The 27,967-nt window shown below is 41.8% G+C and overlaps 1 protein-coding gene across 7 annotated transcripts in view; it reads left to right on the top strand.

The window, feature by feature from the left end:
• ITSN1 (intersectin 1) overlaps positions 1–27,967 on the top strand; it is a 253,806-nt gene that overhangs the window by 88,862 nt on the left and 136,977 nt on the right. For all 7 annotated transcript variants that reach the window (XM_061411188.1, XM_061410952.1, XM_061411028.1 and 4 more), the window contains exons 5-11: positions 287–447; positions 10,595–10,774; positions 12,481–12,577; positions 15,903–16,003; positions 19,150–19,213; positions 22,064–22,201; positions 23,762–23,877. In XM_061411188.1, coding sequence (XP_061267172.1) covers positions 287–447; positions 10,595–10,774; positions 12,481–12,577; positions 15,903–16,003; positions 19,150–19,213; positions 22,064–22,201; positions 23,762–23,877 — 857 coding nt within the window. The remainder of the gene's footprint in view (positions 1–286; positions 448–10,594; positions 10,775–12,480; positions 12,578–15,902; positions 16,004–19,149; positions 19,214–22,063; positions 22,202–23,761; positions 23,878–27,967) is intronic.

Here is a 27,967-nt window from a genome sequence, read left to right as displayed (position 1 = left end):
CTCCATTTGGTGTCCATAGTATATGTCCTGACATTCAGACTGAAAATTACCTTGTGTATCATATAAATAATGCATGCGTATAAGTGAAGACTAACACAGTAAAACATAATTCGTCGTTATGTAAAACCTATTCAGTTTTTCCCTACAGCTTGGTAAACAAGTTTTGTTTTGTTTTCTCTGGGACCAAGGGAGCTGACTCTCTAGTTTTTGTGTGGGTGGGACTGGTGGTTTGGGAAAGGTTCTTTTAAGGTCACAGTCATTCTGAGCCCATGCTGTTGCTCTGCAGGGCGCTCGCTGATATGAATAATGATGGAAGGATGGATCAAGTGGAGTTTTCCATTGCTATGAAACTCATCAAGCTGAAGCTCCAAGGATATCAGCTCCCCTCTGCACTTCCCCCTGTCATGAAACAGCAACCAGTTGCTATTTCTAGTGCACCAGCCTTTGGTGAGTCTAAAAGGAATCAGTTCATATATTTCATTGTATGTTTTTAAAATAAATATTTCCTTCTCCCTGCCATATCAGTTTGTAGCACTGAAATTCTAGGAGACATTCACTCTGAAAAATGATGGCCCTGTGCACAAAGATAATGCTGGAAGGGGAGAAAGCAAAAAAAGAAAGAAATGAAAGCAAAGGTGCAGATTGTCAGGGAAAAAGGATTAAACTTGCAGTGTCTGTTGCATCTTTTCTCTCTTTCTTGCCCCTATTGGATTCTTGACCCTTCTTCACATCTTCACATACTTCCCTTTGGTTTTGTGTTTTTTGGAGCATTGTTTTGTTTCCTTATGCTCCTTTTGTTTATAGTATCAAGAGAAATGTATTTTTGTAATAATAGTTGAGGCACTTGGTTACATTATGTTACTTCTTCACACAAAATGCCACGGTGGGGGGGAATGAAAATTATTATCCCAATTTAAAACATAATTCCATAAAATGCCATCTTTTAGTCAGATATTTTTCTTAAACATTAATTGGTAGGCATGTTCCTGGTGGTCCAGTGGTTAAGACTTCAAGCTTCCAATGCAGAAAGCATGGGTTCAATTCTTGGTCAGGGAACTAGATACCACATGCCCTATGATATAGCCAAAAAGAAAAAAAGAAAATTAAATGATAATTAGTTGACTAAGATCACAGTCAACTCTGCTTTCTTTTTCTTTTCCTTTTTTGAACCTTATTGTGTGGCATGTCGGATCTGAGTTCCCTGATCAGGGATTGAACCTGTGCCCCCTGAAGTGGAAGCTGTGCTGTGCTGTGCTTAGTCGCTTAGTCCTTGTGACCCCATGGACTGCAGCCTGCCAGGCTCCTCTGTCCATGGGGATTCTCTAAGCAAGAATTCTGGCCTGGGTTGCTATGCCCTGCCTCAGGGCATCTTCCCAACCCAGGGCTCAAACCCAGATCTCCTGCATTGTAGGCGGATTCTTTACCAATTGAGCCACCAGGGAAGTGGAAGCTAGCAGAGTCTTAACTGCTAGATCATGAAGGAAGTCCCCAACAGTTCTGATTTCTTCTCTGTTCTCACCCTAGGCTTTAATTATTTAGCTTGATTTAAAGATTACAGTAATAAGATCCAACACGTGATTCTTGGGAAAGTTCTTAGACAGTTTAAACAAAACAGAAAAATGGTGGGTAGAGTTTCCCTCTCTCCCTTCATCCTGATATATCTGATGACAGGTGATAAAGTGAAGGAGGTTTGGGAGGGGGCAATCATAGTCATTCAGGTTGTCTCTGACACAGTTAATGATGCGTGTGTCCTCAGTCGTGTCTGACTCTTTGCAACCCCATGGACTGTAATCCGCCAGGCTCCTCTGTCCATGGGATTTTACAGACAAGAATACTGGAGTGGTTTGCCATTTCCTCTTCCAAGAGATCTTCCCAACCCAAGGATCAAACCCGCATCTCCTACGTCTCCTGTATCTACAGGCGGGTTCTTCACCACTGAGCCACCTGGGAAGCCCACAGTTAATGATAAGCTGAGATAAATAAATGGTGTTCTTAAGAGGTTCACTGTTAAAAGCACACTGTGCATTGCCTTTCTTTCAGTGAGTTTGTGCCACAAGTCTGGGTATGTTAGGGGAAAGGTCCAGGTTTTGGGTTAGGCAAATAAGACAGTGATCCAAGAGAAGGAGGAACAATGCAAAGTCACAGGAGAGCTAGAGGTGGAAGGGCAGAGGTGAACAGTGCCGTGGGCTGCTCCGAGGGACCAGCGCCCTCCCTGGCCATCTTCCACCATGTATTCCCAGTTCTGAGCCCTCCGTTAACCAGCTTGTTTCAAAGGGGTGGTTGCTCCGAATGCCTGACGGTGCTTGTAGCTAAAAGAACTACAGGGTGTTTGGTTTGCTTTTGGCCTCCCTTCCGAGGCTGCAAGAAGAAACCTTGATGTGGAGAAAGGGTCAGATAACCACAGGCATCCCATTTCCTCTTTTTCCCTCAAACCCAGGTGTCAGTAATTCTTCCTCTGACATGTAATATGTCTTCTCTTATTCCGTTCTGCTGTAGGAATTTCAGCTCTAGGGATATTGCTGATTTATTTTCAGGAGCAGCGCCATCATTGTACAGAGGGTTTTACAGTCACTTAAGTAACCTGCCCAGCCTCTAAAGGAAGCCAGGATTTTTTTTTTTTAATTGAAGGATAATTGCTTTACAGAATATTGTTGATTTCTGCCAAACATCAACATGAATCAGCCACAGGTATACATATGCAGGATTTTTTTTTTTTAACTTAAAAATATTTTTAAAATGTTTTTGGCCATGCCTCGCAGTATATAGAATCTTAGTTCCCCGACCAGGGATCAGACCTGTGCCCCTTGCTGTGAAAGTGCTGGAATCTTAACCACTGAACCCCAAGGGAGGTCTCTGGGAAGCTGGGATTTCTTAACTGCCCTCCTGCCATTCAGACCTTAGCTCTTCCCCTTGGCTTCTCCACTGCCTTTCCTCCCATCATTCTTGTCACATCGACCTCAGTAAATTTTTCCAGAGGATTAATTGTGAGGGAATAACAGACGATAAAGAGAAGTTAAAAGTACATGGTCCCAATCCCCACTTTTGCCCAAGTTTACTCAAAAATCTGGCCTTTGCCAAAGTAATTTTTTTCTTATGATTCTTCTGGCTAATTGAAAACATAACTTATTACTATTATCAGTATTTTATAATTAGTATGAGACTTTGTCTGACCATGGGTTTTCTAGCCCTGTGGTCTGTCTTCACATGTAGCGTGTTTTTTGGTCACAACAGTAACCCTGAAAGTGTGCAACGGATTGTCAACCCTTTTACACAAAGGAGAGAACTGAGATGCCAAGAAGCTGAACACCTAAGCATGTTCCAAGGGGCTCCCCTGGTGACTCAGACAGTGAAGAGTCTGCCTGCAGGGTGGGAGACCCAGGTTCAGTCCCTGGGTCTCTCCCTGGGAATTCTCTGGAGAAGGGAATGGCTACCCACTCCAGTATTCTTGCTTGGAGAATCCCATGGAGCCTGGAGGGTTATAGCCCATGGGGTTGCAAAGAGTCACACACGACTCACAAGGAACACTTTATTTCATGTTTCTGAAAGGGAGGCAGAGCCTCTTTAAACTCAGTTGTCCTCAAGGCCTTTGGTTTCCTCTTTTCCTTGTCTCTTCCCACCTTCATTATCACCAGATCATCAGAGTGACACAGGGCTTCATCACTCTCCCGAGGTTAATGCAAATGTTAACGCACCGTGGAATTTAGGCTGGCTAGAGCGACTTCACTTTCACTTTTCACTTTCATGCATTGGAGAAGGAAATGGCAACCCACTCCAGTGTTCTTGCCTGGAGAATCTCAGGGACAGCGGAACATGGTGGGCTGCTGTCTATGGGGTTGCACAGAGTTGGACACGACTGAAGCGACTTACCAGCAGCAGCAGCAGCAGCAGCAGAGGTTAAATAGTCATTTTGTTAAGAAGAGGAAAATGGGGTGCAGTGATACTGTGATTTGCTTAAGGGTGCCTGGCCGTATTCCAGGACATTCTGTGATGAGTATGCCTCGTACCTTCTCCCTTCAGTGTATTTGCACACACCATCATTCTTCTTTGACTCTGAACTCAGATATTTCAGGGAGAGGTTGTTGTGATTGTTTCTGTTTTTTGCCAGAGTCCACAGTTTTACTGGGTCAAACCAATCAATATCTTTAAGTCCCGACTCTGTGTCCTAGTTGCTGGGAAGGGGGTAGTGAGTAAAACATTGTGACCCCAGTTACTATGGAACTTGTTGGCAAGTTAGGGGAAGAAACAAATAGACAAATAGTTCTGTGAAACAGGGTGACATGACAGAGACCCAGGGCTTCCCAGGTGGCAGTAGTGGTAAAGAACTCACCTGCGTTCCATCCCTGGGTCAGGATCCCCTGGAGGAGGGCATGGCAACCCATTTCAGTATTCTTGCCTGGAGCATCCCATGAACAAGGGAGCCTGGCAGACTACAGTCCATAGGGTTGAAAAGAGTGGAGACTAAAGCAACTCAGCACCCATGTACTCATGAGAGGCGCAGAGAGGACCAGGTGGCTGTTGCTCAGGCGCTCAGTTGTATCTGACTCTTTGCGACTCCATGGACTGCTGCAGCATCTCCCAGAGCTCGCTCAAACTCATGTCCATGGAGTCGGTGATGCCCTCCAACCATCTCATCCTCTGTCATCTCTTTCTCCTCCTGCCTTCAGTCTTTCCCAACATCAGTCTTTTCCAGTGAGTTGGCTCTTTGCATCAGGTGGCCAAAGTATTAGAGCTTCAGCTTTAGCATCAGTCCTTCCAGTGAATACTCAGGGTTGATCTCCTTTACGATTGACTGGTTTGATCTCCTTGCAGTCCAAGGGATTCTTGAGAGTCTTCTCCAGCACCACAGTTCGAAGGCATCAATTCTTTGGCACTCAGCCTTCTTTATAGTCCAACTCTCACGTCCATACATGACTGCTGGAAAAACCATAGCTTTGACTAGATGGACCTTTGTAGGCATAGTAATATCTCTGGTTTTTAATATGTTCTCTAGGTTAGTCATAGCTTTACTTCCAAGGAACAAGTGTCTTTTAATTTCATGGCTGAAATCTACAGTGATTTTGGAGCCCAAGAATATAAAGTCTGTCATTGTTTCCATTATTTCCCCATCTATTTGCCATGAAGTGATGGGACCAAATGCCATGATCTTCGTTTTTTGAATGTTGTTTTAAGCCTGCTCTTTCTCTCTCCTCTTTTACCTTCATCAAAAGGCTCTTTAATTCCACTTTGTTTTCTGCCATAAGGGTGCCTATGACAGAGCTGCATCTGCGTATCTGAGGTTATTGTTATTTCTCCTGATACCAGGTGGTTAGGGAGAATTTACCCAGGCAATAACTTTTGAGCTGCCTTAGGTATGGGGGAAGAGAACCCACCTGGAAAAAACAACGGGTCCTAAGGCAAAGCTTGGTGTGTCAGAGGAACAATAATGAGAGGCTTGCACCTGGTGTCCTTAGGGCTTCAGGTCGGGGAGGTAAAGTAGGAGCCAGGTGGTTTGGGACCTAATAAAACCACTAAGTGAACTGAAAGTCGCTTAGTCATGTCCAATTCTTTGCAGGCCCATGGACTGCAGCCTGCCAGGCTTCTCTGTCCATGGGGTTCTCCAGGCAAGAATACTGGAGTCGGTTGCCATTTCCTCCTCCAGGGAATTTTCCTGATACAGGGATTGAACCCAGGGCTCCCACATTGCAGGCGGATTCTTTACCTCTGAAACCACTAAAAAGCTAGCATTTTTTTCTAAGTAAGTTCAGTTGAAAGCTTTTGAACAGGGTGTAAATGGCTGATAGACATTTAAAAAAATATAATCTATGTTATCTGAAGATGGTTTTGGTTTTTTTGTGTGGGTTTTTTCTGTTGTTGTTGTTGTTTTGTCATTTGTGTTATCTGAAGACTAGATTACAGGGGACAAGCCTAAAATCAGGAACATCAATAAAGAGGCTTTTTCCATAGGCAAGAGATTATGGTAATCTAGATCTGGCCAGTGATAATCAATGTGAAAAATAGCTTAGAATTAGTTTCATCATATCCTGTATTGTGGAGGAAAAGTAAATCAGATTTTGACCATATTAGGCTTGAAGGGCCTTGCTGATTTCACAGTCGAGATATTAGGGAGGCAGATAAATCTGTATGTCTGCAACGCAGGAGGGATTCTCAGCTCTGGTGAGTTTGAGTATGGATGGCAACGAAAGCCCTGGGACTGATACAGGATCTTAGAGAGAAAGTTGGGAGAGGATTTCAATCTTAAATGGAACCAGCGGATATATACAGTGGAGAATCTCATGCATGAATCCTCAGGAAAATGAAACTTAAGAACAGAGGTACTACTGATCAGGGATTTACAGAAAACGGAAACTGATCTGTTGACGGATGAACCTCCACCAAGAGTTTCTCCTCTTCTTCAAGCCAATGAACTTACTGCTTGGATTCTAACTGAATTCCCTCCTCTTTATGATCCTTATCCATAAATCCAGCCCACCCCAAACCCTCAAAGGACTCACTTGTAGCTTACTACAGTTGGTATGTCTAGAATTGCAATTCTTGGGGCTTCCCTCGTGGTCCAGTGGTTAAGACTCATCACTTCCAATGCAGGGGGCACGGGTTCGATCCGTGGTTGGGGAACTAAGATCCAACATGCCTCCCAACCAAGAGAGAGAAAAAAAAGAAAGACATCAGAATTGCAATTCTTCTGCTATTCCTGCATAAGCTCAACTTCCGGTGATTCAGTGTCCCTCTTCATTTAGGTGGACAGAGTGTAGCTAGAGTATGCAGAACACTTAAGATCACACCTTGTTTCAAGTGTGGGTCTCCATGTTTGAGTTGCTTCTTTGCTGTGCTTAGTCACTCAGTTGTGTCTGACTCTTTGTGACCCCGTGGACTGTAGCCTGCCAGGCTTCTCTGTCCATGGGGATTCTCCAGGCAAGAATACTGGAGTGGGTTGCCATGCCCTCCTCCAAGGGATCTTCCCAACCCAGGAATTGAACCCAACTCTTTCACATTGCAGGCAGATTCTTTACCATCTGAACCACCAGGGAAGCCCAAGAATATTGGAGTGGGTAGCCCATCCCTTCTCCAGGGGATCTTCCTAACCCAGAAATCTAACCGGGGTCCCCTGTATTGCAAGTGGATTCTTTACCAGCTGAGCCACCAGGGAAGAGTTGCTTCTGAGGCACTGAGTAAGAATAGGACACGAGAGTGATTGGATTTGACATTTGATAAGATGGGTTTGGGCCTGATCTTGGGCATCCCTAGTGGCTCACAGTAAAGAATCTGCCTGTAACGCCGGAGACCTGGGTTCAACCCCTGGGTCAGGAAGATCCCCTGGAATGGTAACCCACTCTGGTATTCTTGCCTGGAGAATCCCATGGACAGAGGAGACTGACCGGCTATAGTCCATGGGGTTGCAAAGAATCGGGCACTACTGAACAACTTACGCTTTCACTTTCACTTTGATGAGCAGTTTCCTTGGAGTGGTAGGGACAGAAGCCTGCTGGAGGCCTGGGAGGGCGGAAAGTTTAACCGTGAGGTGGAGCCTGTCAGCTAAAGGATAGCATGGTGATGGTTGGAAAGGCTCCAGTGTTTTTAGAGTCAAGGGGAAAACTCAGTGGTTGAGGAGAGTGTGGAAAATTTCATGAATTAAGAGAGATGGCATCTAAAACCTTGCCTGGGGGATGTGTTTGTTTAGAGGTATCCAGAAAATGCCATTCATTCAGAAGAGGCCGTCACTTGGTAAGAGGGGCAATTTAAAAGCTGAGTAGGTAACTGAAATGGACAAATCATGGTGTTAAGACAATAATGATGGGGGTTGTCCCTGGATTAGAAGACTTGCAAGATCTGGTCCCTATGGACTCTTCAAACTGACCGACAAGGCTGCCTTTGATGATCAGATCCCACACCAAGGAGGAATGACTGGGAGTGAGTAAAGATTAAACAGGGCAGGGTAGCAGAGACAGGAGGATGAGAAGGTCCAGACCTACATGGGGGAGGAGACTGAACCCACCCAGGAAGCCAGGCTCACACATCAAAAGGAGCAACAGGCAGCATCAGGCAGGGTCAAATCCCACACACAGTTATTATTAGAGAGGAGACAACGGAGAGACCAGCAGCACCCTCATGGACAGTGGCTGTGCACCAGTGACCGACTATTTCAAAACAAGCTGAGAGGCGCTAAGAAAATGATGCAAGTCATGAATGACTGGCATCGATCCGAATTTTTTAAAACTCCAGAAATCAGGTGACCGCTCCAGAAAGAATGAGACATAAAAGAAAAAGTTGTTTCAGAAATGAAGAGTGAACCAGAGGCAGCACGAGAGAGACTGAAGAGAAACAGAAAGCAAAAAAAAAAAAAAAAGAGGACAGTTTCGAGCATTAAAAGGAAACGACAAAAGAGACAAAAAGAATTTGAGAACAAGTGCCAAATGGTGAAGGTGAAAAGAACTGACTAGCTGGTTAGGTGGGGCCTCTGAAGAAGAAAACCAGAGCAAGGGAAGGGAAATGAGAACAGCTTTCCTGACACGGCAGGTTTGAAACTAAATTTGAACAAATAAAGCACGTGCCTAGGAATAATGTACTGGAGAGGATCAAGACCAAGATTCATTCTAGTAAAACGAAAAGTCACTTGGGCACAAGCAAATAGAAAGCACATGGCTAACAAGAAAGAGAATTAGAGCATCTTCCGACTTCTTCCTGCCAGAAGGAAATGGAGTGACATATTTAAGATTCTCAAGGAAGGAATCGGCCAAGAATTTTGTATCCAGAAAAAACACACCAACCAACGTTCTAACTCTGTGGACACTGACTTTATATCTTATAATTAAATTCAATTCTGACACTCACTCTGGTCGTTAGTGTCAGATTCCACAGGCTTCAGTCCCACAAGACTGACCTCACTTTAGATCTGAGTCACAAGTGCTGGGGTGACTTGGCTCCAGAGTCAAGACTACAGAGTTGTTGTTTGGTCGCTAACTCATGTCTGACTCTTTGTGACCCCTTGGATAGCAGCACACCGGGCTTCCTTGTCCTTCACCATCTCCCAGAGTTTGCTCAAACTCATGTCCATTGAGTCGATGATGCCATCCAAGCATCTTGTCCTCTGTCACCCCCTTCTCCTCTTGCCCTCAATCTTTCCCAGTGTCTGGGTCTTTTCCAATGAGTCAGCTCTTCACATCAGGTGGCCAAAGTATTGGAACTCCAGCGTCAGCATCAGTCCTTCCAATGAATATTCAGGACTGATTTCCTTTAAGATTGACTCAAGTCAGAGGCTCCTGCAAACCCTTCTCCCACTTTTTCAATTTGCTAGGATAGCTCCCAAAACTTTGGGAAACTTGTATTTACATTTGCTGGTTTTCTATAAAGGATATTATAAAGGGTACAGATGAACAGGAAGATGGAGAGGTGTGTAGGGTGAGGTCCTAAAGGGTGCTGAGTGCAGGAGCTTCTGTCGTCCAGGACCTGGATGTGTCGACCAGCCTGGAAGTTCTCCAGACCTTGTTGTGTAGGAGTTGTGAGGCGAATGTGATAACCACTACAGTACAGAAATGAGGTCCATCGTGTAGGAGTTGTTATGGGAATTTCATAACAGAGACTTCATTGATGAAATCATCAGCCTTTGATTAGCTCACTTTCCCCCGTCTATTCTCCCCTGATGTCTCATCAAACACAAGATGACAGTCTTCCCACTCCAGAGATTCCAAGGATCTTAAAAGCTCTTGTGTCATGAACCAGGGACTAAGACCAAATATTTTGGCAGAAGATGTTCCTATCAGTCAGGAAATGAAAAGGATTTTAGGAGTTCTTCTGGCCTCCCCGATGGCTCAGCAGTAAAGAATTCGCCTGCAATGTAGGAGATGCCAGTTTGACTCCTGGGTTGGGAAGATCCCCTGGAGAAGGAAATGGCAACCCAGTCCAGTATTCTTTCCTGGAGAATCCCATGGACTGAGGAGCCTGGTGAGCTACAGTCCATAGGGTCGCAAAGAGTTGGACATGACTGAGCAACTACACATGCACGCCAGAGCTCTGTCAAGAATAAGGACCTGGGGCCAAAGATCAGATCTATACTTCTTATAATGTCACAATATCACAAGTTAGGATAGAAAAAGGAAAAAGAATAGAGACATTTAGTTTAGTTCTATCTTTTTTGTTGTTGTTAGAATACTTTTATAAACAGAAACTTTCTCATCAAATGTTTGATTCCTCTGAGGTTCAATGTGTAAAGGGAAGGTGGGTTAATGGTTTATTTTCTGCCTTTATTTACTAGTTTTCAAAATAAATAGATTTCCTCTGGTGACCAATTAGGATTTTTTACAAAAAGTACCTCATTGTGAATTTATGAATTGATTTCCCTTTGCTGGCTTTCAGTCTACTGTGGTTATTATTGGTGAACATTGGCCAGTAGATTTCTCTTTAAGCCGGGGTCTTGAGCCCTTTCCATCTGATCATTGACAATGTTTAATACTTTTCAAAAGGATTAATCTGAATTCAGATTTTAAATGGGAGTATATTACGACTGGAAGAGGGTTTTCCTCTCCATGCATTCCTGGGTTAATTATTGTTGAATGCTGAAATGTGGTTCCATGTGAATTTTATTGGGATTTTCCCTTCATAGGTATGGGAGGTATTGCCAGCATGCCGCCGCTGACCGCTGTTGCTCCTGTGCCAATGGGCTCCATTCCCGTTGTTGGGATGTCTCCCCCCCTAGTGTCATCTGTTCCTGCAGCAGGGGTGCCCCCCCTGGCCAATGGGGCGCCCCCGGTCATACAGCCTCTGCCTGCATTTGCTCATCCTGGTATGTGACCTGCTAAAGCCACAGGCTGAAGTTCTATATGTATTTTACTCGTCATTCTCATTAAGTCTTCTGTTTTCACACTCGGATTATATTTACATAGTATTTTATTCCAGAAGAAATCATCTTTTTTTTTTTTCATTTAATGTCTCATTTTGGGGAACAGCTAGTCTAGAGAGAGGGCATGAAATTACGTACCCTTGGCTGCCATTGTGCACAAAAGTGAAGTCAACAGCTAAAACCAAGAGCATAATTCCTTTTCAAGGGCTTGATGAGAGCAGCTCAAGTTTGAACAGCATTTGAACACTTTTTAGTTCCATGTATCACTTACTACCTTTCTTCAGCTGCCATGAACTGCTAATAAACAAGCCAATCCCTTAGGAGTAGAATTATGTGGGAGATAAAAAAAGAACATTGGCTTTTTTTTTTGAAGAGGTATAATGAATCAGGCATAGAGGGGAAGGAAATCTAATGAATGACTATATTAAGCTTATAGTATTTCATGCTTGCTTAACTGAACAAAGGATTACAAAGTGTCTGGCTTAGCTAATTTCGTTTTGAGACTTTATTCAAAGTCTTTCTTCCCTTTAAAGAAAACGTGGCTTAGTGGTAAAGAGTCCACCTGCCTAAAGGAGACTCAAGTGTGATCCCTGGGTCAGGAAGATTCCCTGGAGGAGGAAATGGCAACCCACTCCAATGTTCTTGCCTGGAAAATCCCACAGACAGAGGAGCCTGGTGGTCTACACGTCATGGACTCGCAAGAGTTGGACACGACTTAGCAACTAAACAGTGACAACAGAGAAAAGCATAAAGTGTAGATGTAGATAGCCTTAGTCTAACAAATCTGAGTGGGTTCATATCAATATGGAAATTTTTTTCTTGTTTGATCTTTTAAGTACTTAGATAAGTCTGAGTACATTCAGTCATGATGGAGTGTGGGTTTAAGCCTAATCTGTGAGTCTGCCTATGCCCCTGGATTTATACATCTGTCAGGATGTGTCTCTGTGACCTTTTGTTTTTAAGATGTTCTTGTCACAGGTAGCTTGTCTCTCATAGATGACCATGACTGTAGGTGACATGGCAGCTGAAAAAGTGCTTGCGATTATTTTTCCCGTGTTAACAGTGAATCCACGCCCCGTGTCTTGTTTTCTTTTGTGTCAAATGGTGATTGTTGCAAGGCTGTAGGCCAGGTTGGGAGAAATGCTGGTTAAGGCTCAGAGGTTTTCTCCTGACACATAGCCTGAATGAGACTCAGACGCAGAAGCTGGCCTTCCGTGGCATCACGTGTCCTCTGGCCAAGACAGGTCTGTGACTTCTGGGCTCTGACTCTGGAACTGATGCTTCAGCTGCTTCAGTGCAGTTACAAATATGCCAGCTATCTATTTAAGCTATTGCTTCTTCAGCTGTAGGAACAGATACTATAAAATGTGATACTAAATGTTTAATGAAGAGCCCAACTTTGTGGATGTAAACATTACTACCTAGTAAGGTGGTTTTACGAAGGAACAAGAAAACATTTTTGGCTAGAGGGCAGGAAGCAAGGAGGGAATGACTGTTTTTGAGTCTAGAATGGTCAGAAGGGAGAAATAATTTCTGCCTTAGAAATTATTTGATGACTCAAAAAATTTTGATGACAATGCATTTTAATTTTTAAAAGGGAAACTTCTTATTTTTGTAGAATTAAAATTATCCAACATTTATTTTTACAGCTGCCACATTGCCAAAGAGTTCTTCCTTTAGTAGATCTGGCCCAGGGTCGCAGTTAAACACAAAATTACAGAAGGCACAATCATTTGATGTGGCCAGGTAAGTTTGCTTGTTTGCAAATGGATGTTTTGGTTGAAACTGTTGTCTGATTGACTCATAAATTTGAAAATGAATTAGCTACGTGTTCTTTACTTATCTTCTTTTATTTTGTAGCATGCTAATATTTGTCTTAATTCTGGATAATGTTCTAGATTTCATTATTTGTTTGTTGTAGCAATGACAGAATCAGAAACACTACTTTTCCTTTAAAAATTTAGTGTTTTTTTTTCCCATGAGGATGATAAATATGTAGTAGTCCATGGTTAACTATTTTGTGTCGGTCATTTGAAAGTTTCTGTGTCGGGGCTCCCTTGGTGGTCAGTGGTTAAGAATCCCCTGCCAGTGAAAGGGACAGCGGTTCAGTCCCACAGGCCTCGGGTCAGCTAAGCCCGTGTGCCACAGCCACTGAAGTGCTTCACGCTGTAAAATAAACAAGTTTATGTATAAAATATTTTATATGAAACTTAGAGTCAAAACTGGCTCTAATTTTATCTCAGATAATCTTATGAAGCCTGTGTGGATTGTTGGCAAAACTTAGATCAGTTTTTATGAAATGAGTTATTCAAGTTAGAGAAGAGCTCTTGTTAATTGGATATGTGGCTCGATTTTGGTAAAGCTTATGTGACCTGCTGCCTTGTATTTTGGCCAGTCTTGGTTCCCATTATCTTTTATGTTTTTATTTTACCCATATTTTCCCCTTGCATAATGCTGCTCTAAAATGAAAAATTAAGTCTCTTGATAAGCTGTCTCAAAACTTTTCAAATGAGAAGATGTAGATAAAAATGATTGATTGCATCTTTTCTTGTTTCAGTCCTCTTTATGAATCTTTCCTAAGTGAATCAAGTCATGTTTCCTCTTTAAAGAGAAGAGCATGTTGAATATAACTCAAAAATTCATTACCTTTAAAAAATTAATATAAAGAAAATCCATAAGCTGCAAAGCACTGTGTCAAATGCTTTATGCACAGTAACCCTTTTAATGCTCACCATCTTCTCCAGAAGATGACTATGGTTTTCTCTGTGTTATGAATGAGGAGGCTCAGAGAGTAAGTGACTTGCTCAAGGTAACTCATAAGTGATAGGGCCAACAGCTGAACTGAGGTCTTTCTGACTTTAAGGCAAATGTTCTTAAAATTTGCCCTAGTAACTTTGGTTAATTGTCTAATATAGGTTGTAAGGCGTCAGATAAGGAGTCTGGGGAAGCTAATGCTCAGAAACCCCAAACTCCCAACAAGGGACCATTTTTAAAGGCCAGGTGAAGGAAGGGAGTCACAGTGTGTTTGATCAGCTTCTGCACACCTCTAATTGATGGTGAGGTACCAGGGCAATGCCACAGGGGTTGATGCCGAAGCTGAAACTCAGATATTTTGGCCACCTGATGCAAAGAGCCACACATTGGAAAAGACCCTGATGTTGGGAAAGATTGAGGGCAAAAGGAGAAGGGAGTGGCAGAGGATGAGGTTGCTGGATAGCATCACTGACTCAACAGACATGAATCTGAGCAAACTTGGGGAGCTAGTGAAGGACAGGGGAGCTTGACGTGCTGCAGGCCATGGGGCTGCAGAGTCAGACACCACTTAGCAACTGAACAGCAGCAACAGCAAGAGGCGGGTGGTTGATGTTATCAGTCCTTAGCTTCCAGCTTCCCTTTGGTGGAGTTTTATCATCTGTAAAACAAGTCAGGAATGTGCCTCAGACCCTGTTATCTAGGTACTTCAGGGAGGAACTAAGGATTCTATGACTGCCATATGGCACATCTGCTGATTAAATTGTTACCAGTTCTCCTGGCCCAACTGTGACTTTTGTCAATACATGTTCACATCCTTTCAATCATTAATTCTTGAGCCAGATTTCTGTGACTCAAGTGGGGCCTGGGAGACCACAGCTTTTCTACAAACAAGAGACAGGCAGAGGGAAAAAAGAGAGAGGCAGAGAACATGAGGGGAGAGGTCTGTCCGAGGAAGACCCTACAGCATTCTGCTTGGTTATAAAAACACTGTTGTTGTTGTTTTTTAATAGTTTCCTTCAGTATCTTAAGTTTCTAGAAAGTTTGTGTGATGTGGCATCTAACTTTTTGGATCATGCCTTTTTAGGCCTGTTTACGTTCTCAGGAATTTGGCAGAAAACTATGATTTGATATGTGTAGTCTTAGGCACTTTGCGTTTTATATCCTACATTCCTGGGGTGGAGGGGAGAGATAATTGGCTTCTTGACAAATTGGGAAGAGTTGGAATCTGCAAAATATTAGTTTAAAATGAGAGATTTGTTGCAGAAATAGGCACAGCAGAATAGACCTCGGTAAATGATTTTACGGAGAAATACATAAAACTTGAAACAGTAAATTTTTATAAGTACTTTTCAAGTGTTTGGGAGCAGTTTCTGTGCTTTAAGCAGTGTACATAGTAAGAATAAGGACACAGATAAAGTACATAAATGAGGATTAAAAATTCACTTTAACATGTGAGAAATAGATATTTTTGTTGAAATGAAAGGACATTGCACATGGGGCGTTAGTTGTAATCTGTCCTGGAAGTGGAATGCCATTTTTTTTTACTGTCAGCTCAATCATCATGTTTAAATTACCCTATATAAACAGCGGGCTCTTAACAAACCGTGGGTACAACCAGTGTGATACTGTGTGGGAACTGATCTAAGGAACTGATCACCAGGGAGATCTACACCCGAGCTGGCTGCTGGTCAGGGGTTTCCTGAGGTCAGGGGTGCTACACATTGGCAGGAAAGACCAGCCCTGCGTCGCAGTCAGAAGCAGAACTCCTTCCCTTCCTTTCTACGCTGCCGAGAAGTGTTCTCTCCTCTCTTGGAAACTCCACATGTGGGCATGTAAATTCTCAGAATGAAATAACTTCCCCTCATTAGGAAATCCATCATGTATTTTGGTGTAAGACTGTTAAACATTTTTAAAAAATTAATACCTTTAAAGGCAGTTGCTTTTGTTTGCTGTCCACATGGCTTTTAAAACCAAAAGGAGACTGGATGTTACTGTGATCACCTCAGTTCCTAGGAGATTTTCCATCCTTTTGTAGAACCTTTAAATTAGTTTAATTGTATGTATAACTTGAACCAGCCACTTGGTCTGTCCTGTTTACTCAAAGTAATAGGAAGCTCAAAATAATGAGCTTATCTGTATGCAGAGAAAGGGTTGTAACCTTAAGAAATGAAAAAAATCATGATGGAAAATTCTGAAATAGTGATTAGAAAGGGAATAAAATGTTAAAGCTAGTTTTCTAGAAAGTTCTTACTTTTTAAAGAACTGGAATGTGCAGGTCCTTGCTGTTCACCCTCTTTTCCTGTCTTTCCTCCCACAGTGTCCCTCCTACAGCTGAGTGGGCTGTTCCTCAGTCATCCAGGCTGAAATACAGACAGCTCTTCAATAGTCATGACAAAACCATGAGTGGACACCTAACAGGTATTTACACATAAGAATTAATTTAGTGAAATATGGTCTCCGTTCTAAATGTAAATTGTTTCTAGATATTGGGCCAAAGATTTTCCAGACTTTGCTCTATTTACCTGTACTTCTTTCTAAACAGTGTTTTCATTGTTCCTTTTATCTCATCGACTGATTGATAAGTTCTCATCAACTGATAAGGCCACAGTTACTTCATTCTCCACTGCCTCAGGCTTTTGCTTCTTGGTAATAGAACCTAGACCAAGGATCCCCCAGCATCCCAAATGCCACGAGTGTGCAAATCAAAGCACTAGAAAGGAACACTGCTATGAAGGAAACCTGGTTCACCTTCTGAAGTCCAGCTTTGGAGGTCAACTTGAAACTGCCTACTCAAAGAATCAGTGATGACTGCAGGGGCGGGGTGAAAGGGGAATGATTGGGGAGTTTGGAGACTGGCCTTGCCACTTACCAGCTGGAGTTCAATTTACCTACTTGGATCTTATTTCTTCATGTATAAAAGGTCAGAGTTAAGTTACATGCTCTCTGTGAATTAAAAAAAAGGTTCTGTTGTCTACATCAGAAAGACTCAAATGATTTTATGATGCTGTCCAGAAATCTTTCTAATAAGGGGTTGTTGTTGTTTAGTTGCTCAGTCATGTCCAGCTCTTTGTGACCCATGGACTGTAGCACTCCAGGCTTCCCTGTCCATCACCAACTCCTGGAGCTTACTCAAACTCATGTCCATTGAGTCGGTGAAGATTCCCTGAGTTGATTTATCTGATACACCTCATTAGATGGGTATCCCCCTGTTCCTTCCCAACTTGATGTATATACTATTGCATGGTCTTAAAAGATACACTCATAAAAAAAAAAGAGTTCTTCTTTAATCAAAGTGATATAAGTAGCTGTACAATTCTAGGCTTCCCTTGTGTCTCAGATGTTAAAGAGTCTGCCTGCAATGCAGGAGATCTGGGTTTGATCCTTGGGTTGGGAAGATCCCCTGGAGGAGGGCATGGCAGTACACTCCAGTTTTCTTGCCTGGGGAGTCCCACGAACAGAGAAGCCTGGTGGCTACAGTCCGTGGGTTTGCATAGAGTTGGACAGGACTGAGTGACTAACATACGCACAACAGAATTCTGGAGCTGCTATTCTTGCTAGTCCTTTTCTCAAAGAGGTATTTTATTATCTCCTTGCATTCTGAAACAGTGACTGTGTTATTTGGTTATTCATATGCTAATCTCAGAAGCTAAAAAGTCTTAGTCATTGTTTGAACTAAACTTTTGACTTCATTGAATTATCTCTGTCCTTTACATTCCTGCTTCCTTGCCCAATCATGGGTACCCATTATAGGCTTTGTGAACTTGAGATTTCATTTATATCCTTAATATTTTCTTCTAAGCCAGTACTCTTTTCATGAATGCAGGCTTCCGCAGGAGGTTGCTCTGTTATGCTAAGATACTGTCTTCACTGTTGCTGATCTAGTTTAATGTTTCTTAACCTGACCTTAAGACTTAACAGAGTCCCATATTAGAATTGCAAAAGACAATAGGGATCACAGACTTTCTCTTTAAAGGGCAAAATACTAAATAGTTTAGGCTTTCAGTCATACACTGTTGTAACTATTCAGCTTTGCCATCGCAGTATGAAAGCAGCCACAATATGTTAAGTGAATGGGCAAGCTATGTTTCAGTGAAACTTTATTTACAAAAACAGCTGGAGGACTGGAGAACGCCTATGGACTGTGGTTTACCAATTCCCGTTCTAGATCATTTCCCTCATTTCAGAGACGAAAGAACTTCCTCTTAGAGAGGGAAAGTGATTTTATTAATGTCACATGTCATTAGAGAGTGGAAGAGTCAAGAGTGGAATCCATATCTCCTGATATCCAGGTCCAGGGCTAGTTTTTAAAGTTTATTGTTACATTTTTTATCAAGTAAGTGAAATATGAACTTTCTTTTATATAGTTCTGTAGTGGGCACAGTGTTGTTACAAGTATAAATGAAAGCTTTCACTAAACTTATGCTGATTCTACTTTTATATTGCCAGTATTCTAAATGCAGTGAAAGAAAGAGTTAGTCCCTTAGTCATATCTGACTCTTTGCAACCCCATGGACTGTAGCCTGCCAGGCTCCTCTGTCCATGGAATTCTGCAAGCAAGAATACTGGAGTGGGTAGCGTTCCCTTCTCCAGGGGATTTTCCCGACTCAGGAATCGAATCCCAGTCTCCTGCATTGCAGGCACCATTTCAGCCACCAGGGAAGCCCTCTAAATACAGTGTTAGAGACTAAATAAAATGATCGGTGAACTTTCCTCATTCCAGTATACCGAAGACCAAGCAAAATATTATACATGATAATCTCCCCAGCATAATTGCTACCACTTTGCATTCCTTGATCTATTACCTGTCATCCTGGGCCCACCCCTTGGAAATCATTGAAGGACATGAGACATTTGTCGCTCTCTTCTTAACACTAGTTTATTTAAACATTCAAAATCTTCCATTGTAGGCTTCCTGGTATCTAAAGCTAGTTTCATGCCAGAAATGAAGATATATACACAAGTATTTTAAGAAATGAGAGCTAATTTTGAGAGCAAAGTTGAAATTCCAGGAATTCTTCTTTATCACAAACCTAGGAAATGGCTGTGATATTGGCCATTTATGCAACCATGAGCAAATTTTTTTTTTAAGTCTGCATAATGAAATGGGTAGAAGAGTTTTCTCTAAGGTCACTTCCTCTTTTGAGATTCTCTGACTCTTGTCTAAATTTGATAGTCATCATGATGGAGGTGGCAGAGGGTGGCAGATGATATTGCATTTAGAGAGTTCAGCTTTGTGAATAAAAACCTGATACAAATAGAGATGGTCACCTGGACCAAAGGGCAGGTTATATATTGAAACTCTTATTTTTTACATACTCATTCCTCATTAAACATCTATTTAACAAAAATTTATTGGCTGTGTGCCAGGCGCTATGCTTTGTGTTTTTTCCCTTTTTCACTGGGGCTTAATTTCCTTATTGAAAAGCCCATTGGGTAATAGCAAATATTGTTTAAAGCACTGTGATTGCATGAGATTGCATAGTACCTGTGTGCAGAACACTGATCTTCCTAGACAGTGAAGATTTGCTGATTCATCTTTATTTTTTTCCCTGGCTTTCATTTAGGTCCCCAAGCAAGAACTATTCTTATGCAATCAAGTTTACCACAGGCTCAGCTGGCTTCAATATGGTAAGGAATGAAAAGTCCCTTGGTTTATATAAAGTGGAAATTTTATTTCTTAAATAGATAGGGCCTAATGAGTCTTTAGATTGACACTGTTATTTATAAGGGGTGATATATGGAGTATGCTTAATTTTTCAGTGAGTTTTAACTCACAATGATTCAGTAGTTAAAATGATTTAAACTTGTCCCTTTTACTACCCTCTTTTGATTTTTAAAAATACAGAAGCAGAGAGATTAATATAATGAATTCTCAAGAACTCATCAGTTCAGTTCAGTTCAGTTCAGTCGCTCAGTCGTGTCCGACTCTTTGCGACCCCATGAATCGCAGCACGCCAGGCCTCCTTGTCCATCACCAACTCCTGGAGTTCACTCAGACTCACGTCCATTGAGTCAGTGATGCCATCCAGCCATCTCATCCTCTGTCGTCCCTTCTCCTCCTGCCCCCAATCCCTCCATAACACATCCTAAATAAATGTCCCCTCATGGCTAGTCCTGCCTCTCCCCTTCTTTCAATTATTTTAAGCCAAATCTCAGTCATCATATCATTTCCATCTGCAAATATTTCAGCCTGTATCTTGAGAAGACATAGGAATTTTTTTTCTACATGACCATAATACTAAAAGTCCACTTAAAACTGTTAATAGGAATTCTTATCATTAAGTTAATCAGATAGTGTTTAAATTCCTTAGATTGTCTCATAATTTTTTATAGTTGATTTGTTCAAATCAGGACTAAAATAAATCTATATTTTGTAACAGATGGTTGATACACCTTTTAAGTCTCCTTTAACCTATAAATTTCCCCTGGTCTTATTCTCCCCTATCCCTTACCCACCCCCACCAAAAAAACCCCAGATCATTTGTCCTATGCTTTCTTCCAGCCCACCTTTAGCTGATTGCACCCTTGTGGTGTTAATTCATTCTTGTATTTCCTGTAGATTGGAAATTAGATCTAAGGTAGAGTTTCTCCACCTCAGTGCTGTTGACATTTTTGGCATGATAACTCTTTGCTGGTTAAGTAGTGTCTCTGGCCTCTGCCAACTCCAGTAGTATGATCCCCCCCGTCCCCCACATGTGACAGTCAGAAATCCAGACACTGACAGATGTTCTTTGCTGTACCAAATCAATCAGTGTTTGAGAACTACTGATTCAGATCTGAGGAGAACCACTTGTCAGATTCAAATTTGATTTTTTTTTTTTTTGCAAAGTGCATCAGAGATGATACTGAGTACTTTTATCAGGAGGCACACAAATGTCTATTTTGTAATTAATTTTTGTTTTTTTTCCGGCTGTGCCGCGTGGCTTACGAGAGCTTAGTTCTCTAACCAGGGATCAAACCTGTACCCTCTGCAATGGAAAATCAGAGTCCTATCCACTGGACCACCAGGGGGTTCTCTGTAATGATTTTTAGTAGCTATTGATGAGCATTGCCTAAATCCTGTAGGATTCTTTACACTTAAATATTAACTAGAATGGTTTCTTCAGGAGTGTTTCTCTCTCAGTTATGCATTATTCATTGATTCTGCCAGGAAGATAAACCCGGTCTGCACTGCTTACCTGCTAGGATCCTAATTTTGCTGCAGGCACGTTGATTTGGTTGTTTCATAAGTGGTCAAGCTCTAGGTCAAGCCCAGCCTGGCCCTTTCTGTTTTGTATTAAAGAGCCTACCTTTTGCATTAGAGTAATAATAGACCAGTTAGCAAACATCTTATCTTTGTGACACATCCAGACCTCTTGAAGTCTGGATGTGTACCAGTATCCTAGGACCCTCTGAAATAAAAGCTAAAGACCTCACATTTATGGAGGCTGGTTGTTTTCATGACACTAGCATATAATGAAATGTGTGTACCAGCATCTGGAGGCAAGGAAGGGGTGACTGTAAAGAGACAGGGAAATTTGGGCAGTGATGAAACTGTTCTGTTTCATTGTAGTAGCCATACAACTGATTGTGTTTGTCAAAACTCACAGAACCATACTGTATAAAAGGGGTGGATATTACGGAAATTGTACCTTAAAAAAAAAAAAAAGTTTATGCCACCTGAGGAAATTTCAGACTTTGGAGGAGTTTCTTGATTTATGGCATCAGCAAAGCCCAGTTAGTTGCTCAGTGTAGCGTCTGTTCTGTTGACATCTTAGCGAACAGCTTTGTTGTCTTGCATTCTCTTTTTGGTGTCCAGTTGTTTTTTTAAAAAGTCATATTCTTGGACTTGCTGGGGAAGGTCTGTTTAATTAGCTAATCCTAAATTAAGATTATAAAGAACAGTGGTGATTAAATCGTGAGGTTAAGGAACAGAAAACACCTTGCCTCTGGTTGGAGGCCGTGAAGACCCACCCTTGGAGTCCTGGATCAGGGGTTGGTCCAGTTAGCTAAATGTTGTCTGCAGCTGATTTTGTAGGTGAAGTTTTGTTGTAAAGACAGCTATGCCCATTCATTTCTTTGTATACTGTCTGTGGCTAGTTTCCTGCTGGAGCAGCAGAATTCAGTGTGATAGTGATTGTGTGTTCTGCAAAGCTTAAACATTTAGTATCTGACCTGATAGTCTGTGGAGTGTGGTGTTTAAACACACATGGAATGTGAGTATGACATAGCTTAAATGGGTGCAAGGACTGAGAAGCATGTAATTATAATCACAGTTAACATCTGTTGAATGCTGAGCACCATCCCAGCTAGATGGGTTGTCTCATTTTGTCTTTGTAACAGTGGTATGAAGTCGGTACGATTTTTATAAATGGAGGTACAGAAGGACTCAACTGGCATAGAGTCAGAATGAGAAAACAGATCATTGAAATCACTCGTGAATAGTAACGAGCATGCATTTTCATGAAACTAGATTACAATGAACTTTCTGTTGAATAGGAATCTTTCTGACATTGATCAAGATGGAAAACTCACAGCAGAAGAATTTATCCTGGCTATGCACCTCATTGATGTAGCTATGTCTGGTCAACCACTGCCACCGGTCCTGCCCCCAGAATACATTCCACCTTCCTTTAGGTAAGGAATATTTGGTTCTCATAAGAAATTGTGTGCTAAGTATGTTCATTTCAAACTTGGCTTTGTTGGCTGTATATCTTATGTTCATTTTTTCTTCTTGGCAAGTGAATGAAATCTCCACGTATTGAACTGAATCTTCTTAGGCAGCTTTTGTGTTAATCTTTGCCTGTTCCGTACTTTAAAGTACTTAAATAGACTGTTAGTAAAACAATCAAGTATAACATCACAAAGTTGGTGCTTTTGAGACTATCCATGTAATCAAAACTCATCAAATGTTAAAGTGAAACATCAGCCTGCACGTAGAAAATAAATAACGGAGATTCTGCCTGTGAATTCTACACATTCCAGAGGTAACAAAATGCTGGCAATGTAGAAATTATAATCAGCAAAATAATGAAAGAAAATTATCCTGGTCTGAATTACAATCTCAGTGGAGAGGTCAAGAGGGTAGTTCAGAGTCCAATTGGGAGGACTGGTATCCCCCACCCACACACAGCCGTGTACGCATAGCCCTCTCAGACAACTGCCTCTCAAAGCTTTAACTCAAAAGACAAATTTGAGCTCTTACAAGTGCACAGAAGAACAAAAGAAGCCCAGATAAGAATTTCTGTCCCGATTCCTCCAATGTCGGGAAAGATTAGGGGCAAAGTCTCCATAAAAGTATGAGACATGGAACCATTGCGGTCAGCACATATGAAGTACGGGGAAGCTGAGAACACGGTGTAGGAAGAAACCAGTAGCTGGACAGTTTGTTCATAAAATCTCACAGCTGCAAGAATCATAAGAGACACTTAACACTGGTGGGTATGTTTGTATGTGTATGTGTGTGTGTGTGTTAGTTGCTCAGTTGTGTCCGTCTCCAGGCTTCTCTGTCCATGGAGGTTCTGCAGGCAAGAAGAATGAAGTAGATTGCCATGCCCTCCTCCAGGGGATCTTCCCAACCCAGGGATCAAACCCGGGTCTCCTGCATCGCAGGCAGACTCTTTGCCATCTGAGCTGCAAGGTGGAAGCTGACATAAAGAAAGCATAGAAAGAAGATAGGTAGACTGGTTTAAAAGAGAAAGATAATGGGGAAAGTGAAACTAGCTGGTAAACGATGTGATTTGTTTTAAGGACTATTAAGTGTAGTCATTCCATGTGTTTATTAAGAGAGCAAATGTAGAGATTCTGGAAAGGGAAAGGAGATGCTCACAATTAGCGGAGTTGCTAGTCTTCCCTTGGAAGAATTTAATATTCCATAGGAAGGAAACTATGTCTCAGACACTGCTCCAACCACTTGATGATTGTTAACTGATTTAATCCTTTGAAATTGTCCTAATTTTGTGATGGTTCTAAATACTTAAATGAACTTGGGATTCATAGTCTGATGACATTCAGATATTCATTTTTTAAAAACTCTTTATATAAATGGAGAAGAGCACATCTTTATCTTTTCCTCACCAAAAATGTCATCTGCTCCATTTTCTATGGCATAATCTTTAAAAGGTGGTTTTTCATGGTTTGCTCAATTCTATCTTGGCAGCTAGACGTGAAACCATTTTCTTTTTTCCACAATTGCAGAAGAGTTCGATCTGGTAGTGGTATATCTGTCATAACCTCAACTTCGGTGGATCAGAGGTTGCCAGAGGAACCAGTTTTGGAAGATGAACAGCAACAACTAGAAAAGAAACTACCTGGTAAGACAGTCTTCATATTGGAATTTTACAGCCTGTTAGAGATTTTCTGTCTCTAGGGCAAAGATGGAGGTAAAATGTATTTAGCTAATGACATTATTGCTATGTTTCTTTACCTGACCTTAGTCAGAAAGGAGACACTTTGCATATGCTTTTTGGATTTTAATATATGTATAGAATGTACTGATGCACCTTTGTTCTAGCTCTGAAATTGAAATCTATTTAACACTTACCAGAAATTTTATAAATGTTATCTATTAAGCACTGAAAATTGATAAGTCTTTAAGGTAATGGCTTAATACCACCAGTATAGAAATAGAATATAAAGTTGCCGTCTGTTGTTTTCTCATGTTGTTATAGAATCGAAAGCTCCTTGATAGCAAGAAGCTATTTTAAATTTAATAGGAACCTAATTTAAATTACCCTCATTTACAATGAGAAATTCATCATACTATTAAAATATTCTCTGGTGGTTATGAATTATTAATATGAGATAGTAATTGATACTAAGACACCCTGATGAAATTTATTATGGAGTCAACAGAAAATGGTAAATACCCTGTCAGTGTCATTTTGCTGCATTTCAGGTGCTCAGGGAATAATCGACCTGCTGAGGACACTACTAGCTCTCCTGCCCTCCTCTTAACTAAATTACTTTTTGTTCACTGAAACTGCTTCCGGAAAATGTTCTTTGTGGAAGTGTGTTGAGTAGAGTGAAGAATCTAAACGTTAATAATACATGGTCCATGCCCTCTAGAAGGTTAGGATACAACTGAGGATTTAAGACATCCATATAAAAACCATCAAAGCAATGCATAACTGTGATAAATTCATGAAGGCAGAATTATAGATACACAGCAGAGCTTACTTGTGGTTGGTTAGCACAGACTGGCAAATACACTGGCAGTTAAATCTCTATGGAAGAGGTCACAGTGGAGTTGAGATTTGAAGATCAACAGGGTCATTACAGGGCTGGGAAAGAGGAACATTTCAGGTTAATAATCATGGGAATAAAGTCTTCAAGCAAATAAGGACAGGAATCCTTAGAATTTGGAATTTTCTTTTTCTGTTGGTGGAAGATATTTAATTATTTTTTGGCTGCACTGGGTCTTCATTGCCATGCAAGGGCCTTCTATAGTGGAGGTGAGCTGGGTCAACTCTGAATTATGGTGTGCGGGCTTCTCATTGCAGTGACTTCTCTCTATTGCTGAGCAAAGGCTCTGGACAAGCTGGTTTCAGTAACTGGAGCTCTCAGGCTTAGTTGTCCCACGGTGTGTGGAGTCTTCCTGGACCAGGGATCGAACCCATGTCCCCTGCATTGGCAGGTGGATTCCTGTCTACTGTGCCACCAGGGAAGTCCAACATTTCAAGTTTTGAACAAGATGTGACATTATTAGAGGTTTTGGTTAATGCGTTCTTTCTTTCAACAGCTGTTTATTATGTGCCTCTGTGTATCAGAAATGGGGCCAGATTTTGGAATTAAAAAGGTATATAGGGACTTTCAGTTTTTGTTGTTTTTTTTAATTGAGGTAAAATTTGCTTAACATAATACTGATCATTCGAAGTCAGCTAGTCTGGGTGCCTTAAACAGCAGCAATTTACTTCTTACAGTTCTAGAGGATAGAAAAGTGCATGATCAGGATGTCATCCAATTCTGTTCCTGGTGAGTGCGCTTTTCCCGACTTGCAGATGGCTGCACTCTCACCAGATCCTCACTTGGCCTTTTCTGGGTGTGTACTTTTGCCTGGAAAATCCCATGGATGGAGGAGCCTGGTGGGCTGCAGTCCATGGGGTCGCTAGAGTCGGACACGACTGAGCGACTTTACTTTCACTTTTCACTTTCATGCATTGGAGAAGGAAATGGCAACCCACTCCAGTGTTCTTGCCTGGAGAATCCCAGGGACGGGGAACCCTGGTGGGCTGCCGTCTATGGGGTCACACAGAGTCGGACACGACTGAAGCGACTTAGCAGCAGCAGCAGCAGCACATGAAAAGAGAAAGATGACTCTCTCTTTTCTTATAAGGCCACTAATTCATAACGAAGGTTCCATAGTCATGACTTTATCTTAACCCGAATTATAAAGGTCCCCTCTCCAAATACCAGCCCACTGCTTCCACGTCTGAATTGATAGGGTGGAAAACACTCAGTCCAAAACAATGGCCATAGCTAGTTACTCAACATTCTCCCTTTTCCCCAGTCCCTAGTAATCATCAGCCTGCTATCTGTGTCTTTGGATTTACCCCCTCTGAATATTTCATAGAAATAGTATTATGCAGTTGGTGTTCTTTTGTCTGGCTTCTTTCACTTAGCGTAGTATTTTTGAGATTTTATCCACAATGTTGTTCAGTTGCTCAGTTGTGTCCTACTCTTTGCAACCCCATGGACTGCAGCATGCCAGGCTTCCCTGTCTTTCACCATCTCCCAGAGTTTGCTCAAACTCATGTCCATTGAGTCGGTGATATCATCCAACCATCTCATCCTTTGCTGTCCCTTTCTCCTCCCGCTTTCAATCTTTCCCAGCATCAGGGTCTTTTCCAATGAGTCAGCTCTTTGCATCAGGTTTCCAAAGTATTGGAAACTTCAGCTTATGGAGCTTCAGCTTCAGCATCAGTCCTTCCAATGAATATTCAGGACTGATTTACTTTAGGATTGACTGGTTTGATATCCTTGCAGTCCAAGGGACTCTCGAAAGTCTTCTCCAACACCACAGTTCAAAAGCATCAGTTTTTCGATTTTCAGCCTTTTTTGTGGTCCAAGACCTCCTGGAGAAGGGAATGGCTACCCACTCCAGTATCCTGGCCTCCAGAATTTCATGGACTGTATAGTCCATGGGGTTGCAAAGAGCCAGACATGACTGAGTGGTTTCCACTTTCACTTTTCTCACATCCATACATGACTACTGGAAAAAGATAGCTTTGACTATTCGGACCTTTGTTGGTGAAGTGATGTCTCTGCTTTTTGATACGCTGTCTAGGTTTGCATGTATCATTTACTTCATTCCTTTCTCTGGCTGAGAGGACTTGAAGTTTTAAAGTGGGGGAGTGAAATGGGTGTTGCCTCTTCTGAAACCACAAAGGAGCAAAAAGAACAAGAAAACAAAACGTGCTTACCATCTCTGATCTCTCATCTAACTGCCTTGTTTAAGGAAAGTGTCTTCAGTGGAGGCCAGGCAGGAACGTGGGAAGAAGCCAAAAGGATGCTCACAGCTACATATCTCAAGACAAAGTGTGAAGTGACAGTTCTTGAAATAGATTGGGAACAATGGGAATGGCGTGCTGCACAGGCTGGGAGCGAGAGCTTCCAGTGTCTGGGGTTGGCTCCCAGGAGAAGCATGTGAGGCAAACACAAAGCTGAGTTGACACTGCTGAAAACACAGAAGGGACATAGAGCATGGAATTTTTTTTTTTTTTTAAGTAAAATAAAATGGGTGCAAACAGTGTTAGCAAGGATCAGAGAAAAAAAATTGTTGACCTGAGGATCGTCTAAAATTCATTACCTTGGTGTTCTTCAAAGAAGGAAACTGAATAATAGGTTGGAAAAACTAGTTTACTGAGTGTCCTCTGCATAGTGATTAGGGCACAACCTGCTCTTCAGTGTGAAACCCAGGAGGAGACATATCATCTTACCTCTATTTCCAGAAACCATTCTGTTTGTTAAAATTGAAAACAGAATGGCACAGTTTTATGCAAAGGAAAAAGAGATAGAAAGGGAAGGACTTTCCTGGTGGTCTAGCGGGTAAGACTCTGGGCTCCCAATGCAGGGAGCTAGGGTTCAATTGCTGGTTGGGGAATTAAGATACCTCACGACTGCTGGCCAAAGAAAAAGAGGTAGAAAAGGAGAAGTTTGTGGTATAGAGGAGAGAGAGGGTCAGTTGCTGAACCAAGGTCGTAGAAAAAGGAAAGGATAAAGTAACAGGGAAGGTATGGAGAATGAGTGATGGAGAAGTTCTGTTGAAAGATTATTCCAGAAACTGAGTTTTGGGCGTTCTGAATGCTGTGATGCGGTTCATCTGCAGGGGAGGGTATGTAAACGAGACGCTGAGTGAAAGGGCCTGTACCTGGTGCTTATTCGTGAGGGCAGAGGCGGGCGGGA

This window comes from Bos javanicus, chromosome 1, assembly GCF_032452875.1.
Source record: "Bos javanicus breed banteng chromosome 1, ARS-OSU_banteng_1.0, whole genome shotgun sequence".
Taxonomy (NCBI): domain Eukaryota; kingdom Metazoa; phylum Chordata; class Mammalia; order Artiodactyla; family Bovidae; genus Bos; species Bos javanicus.
This window is presented reverse-complemented; position numbering and strand designations above follow the sequence as displayed.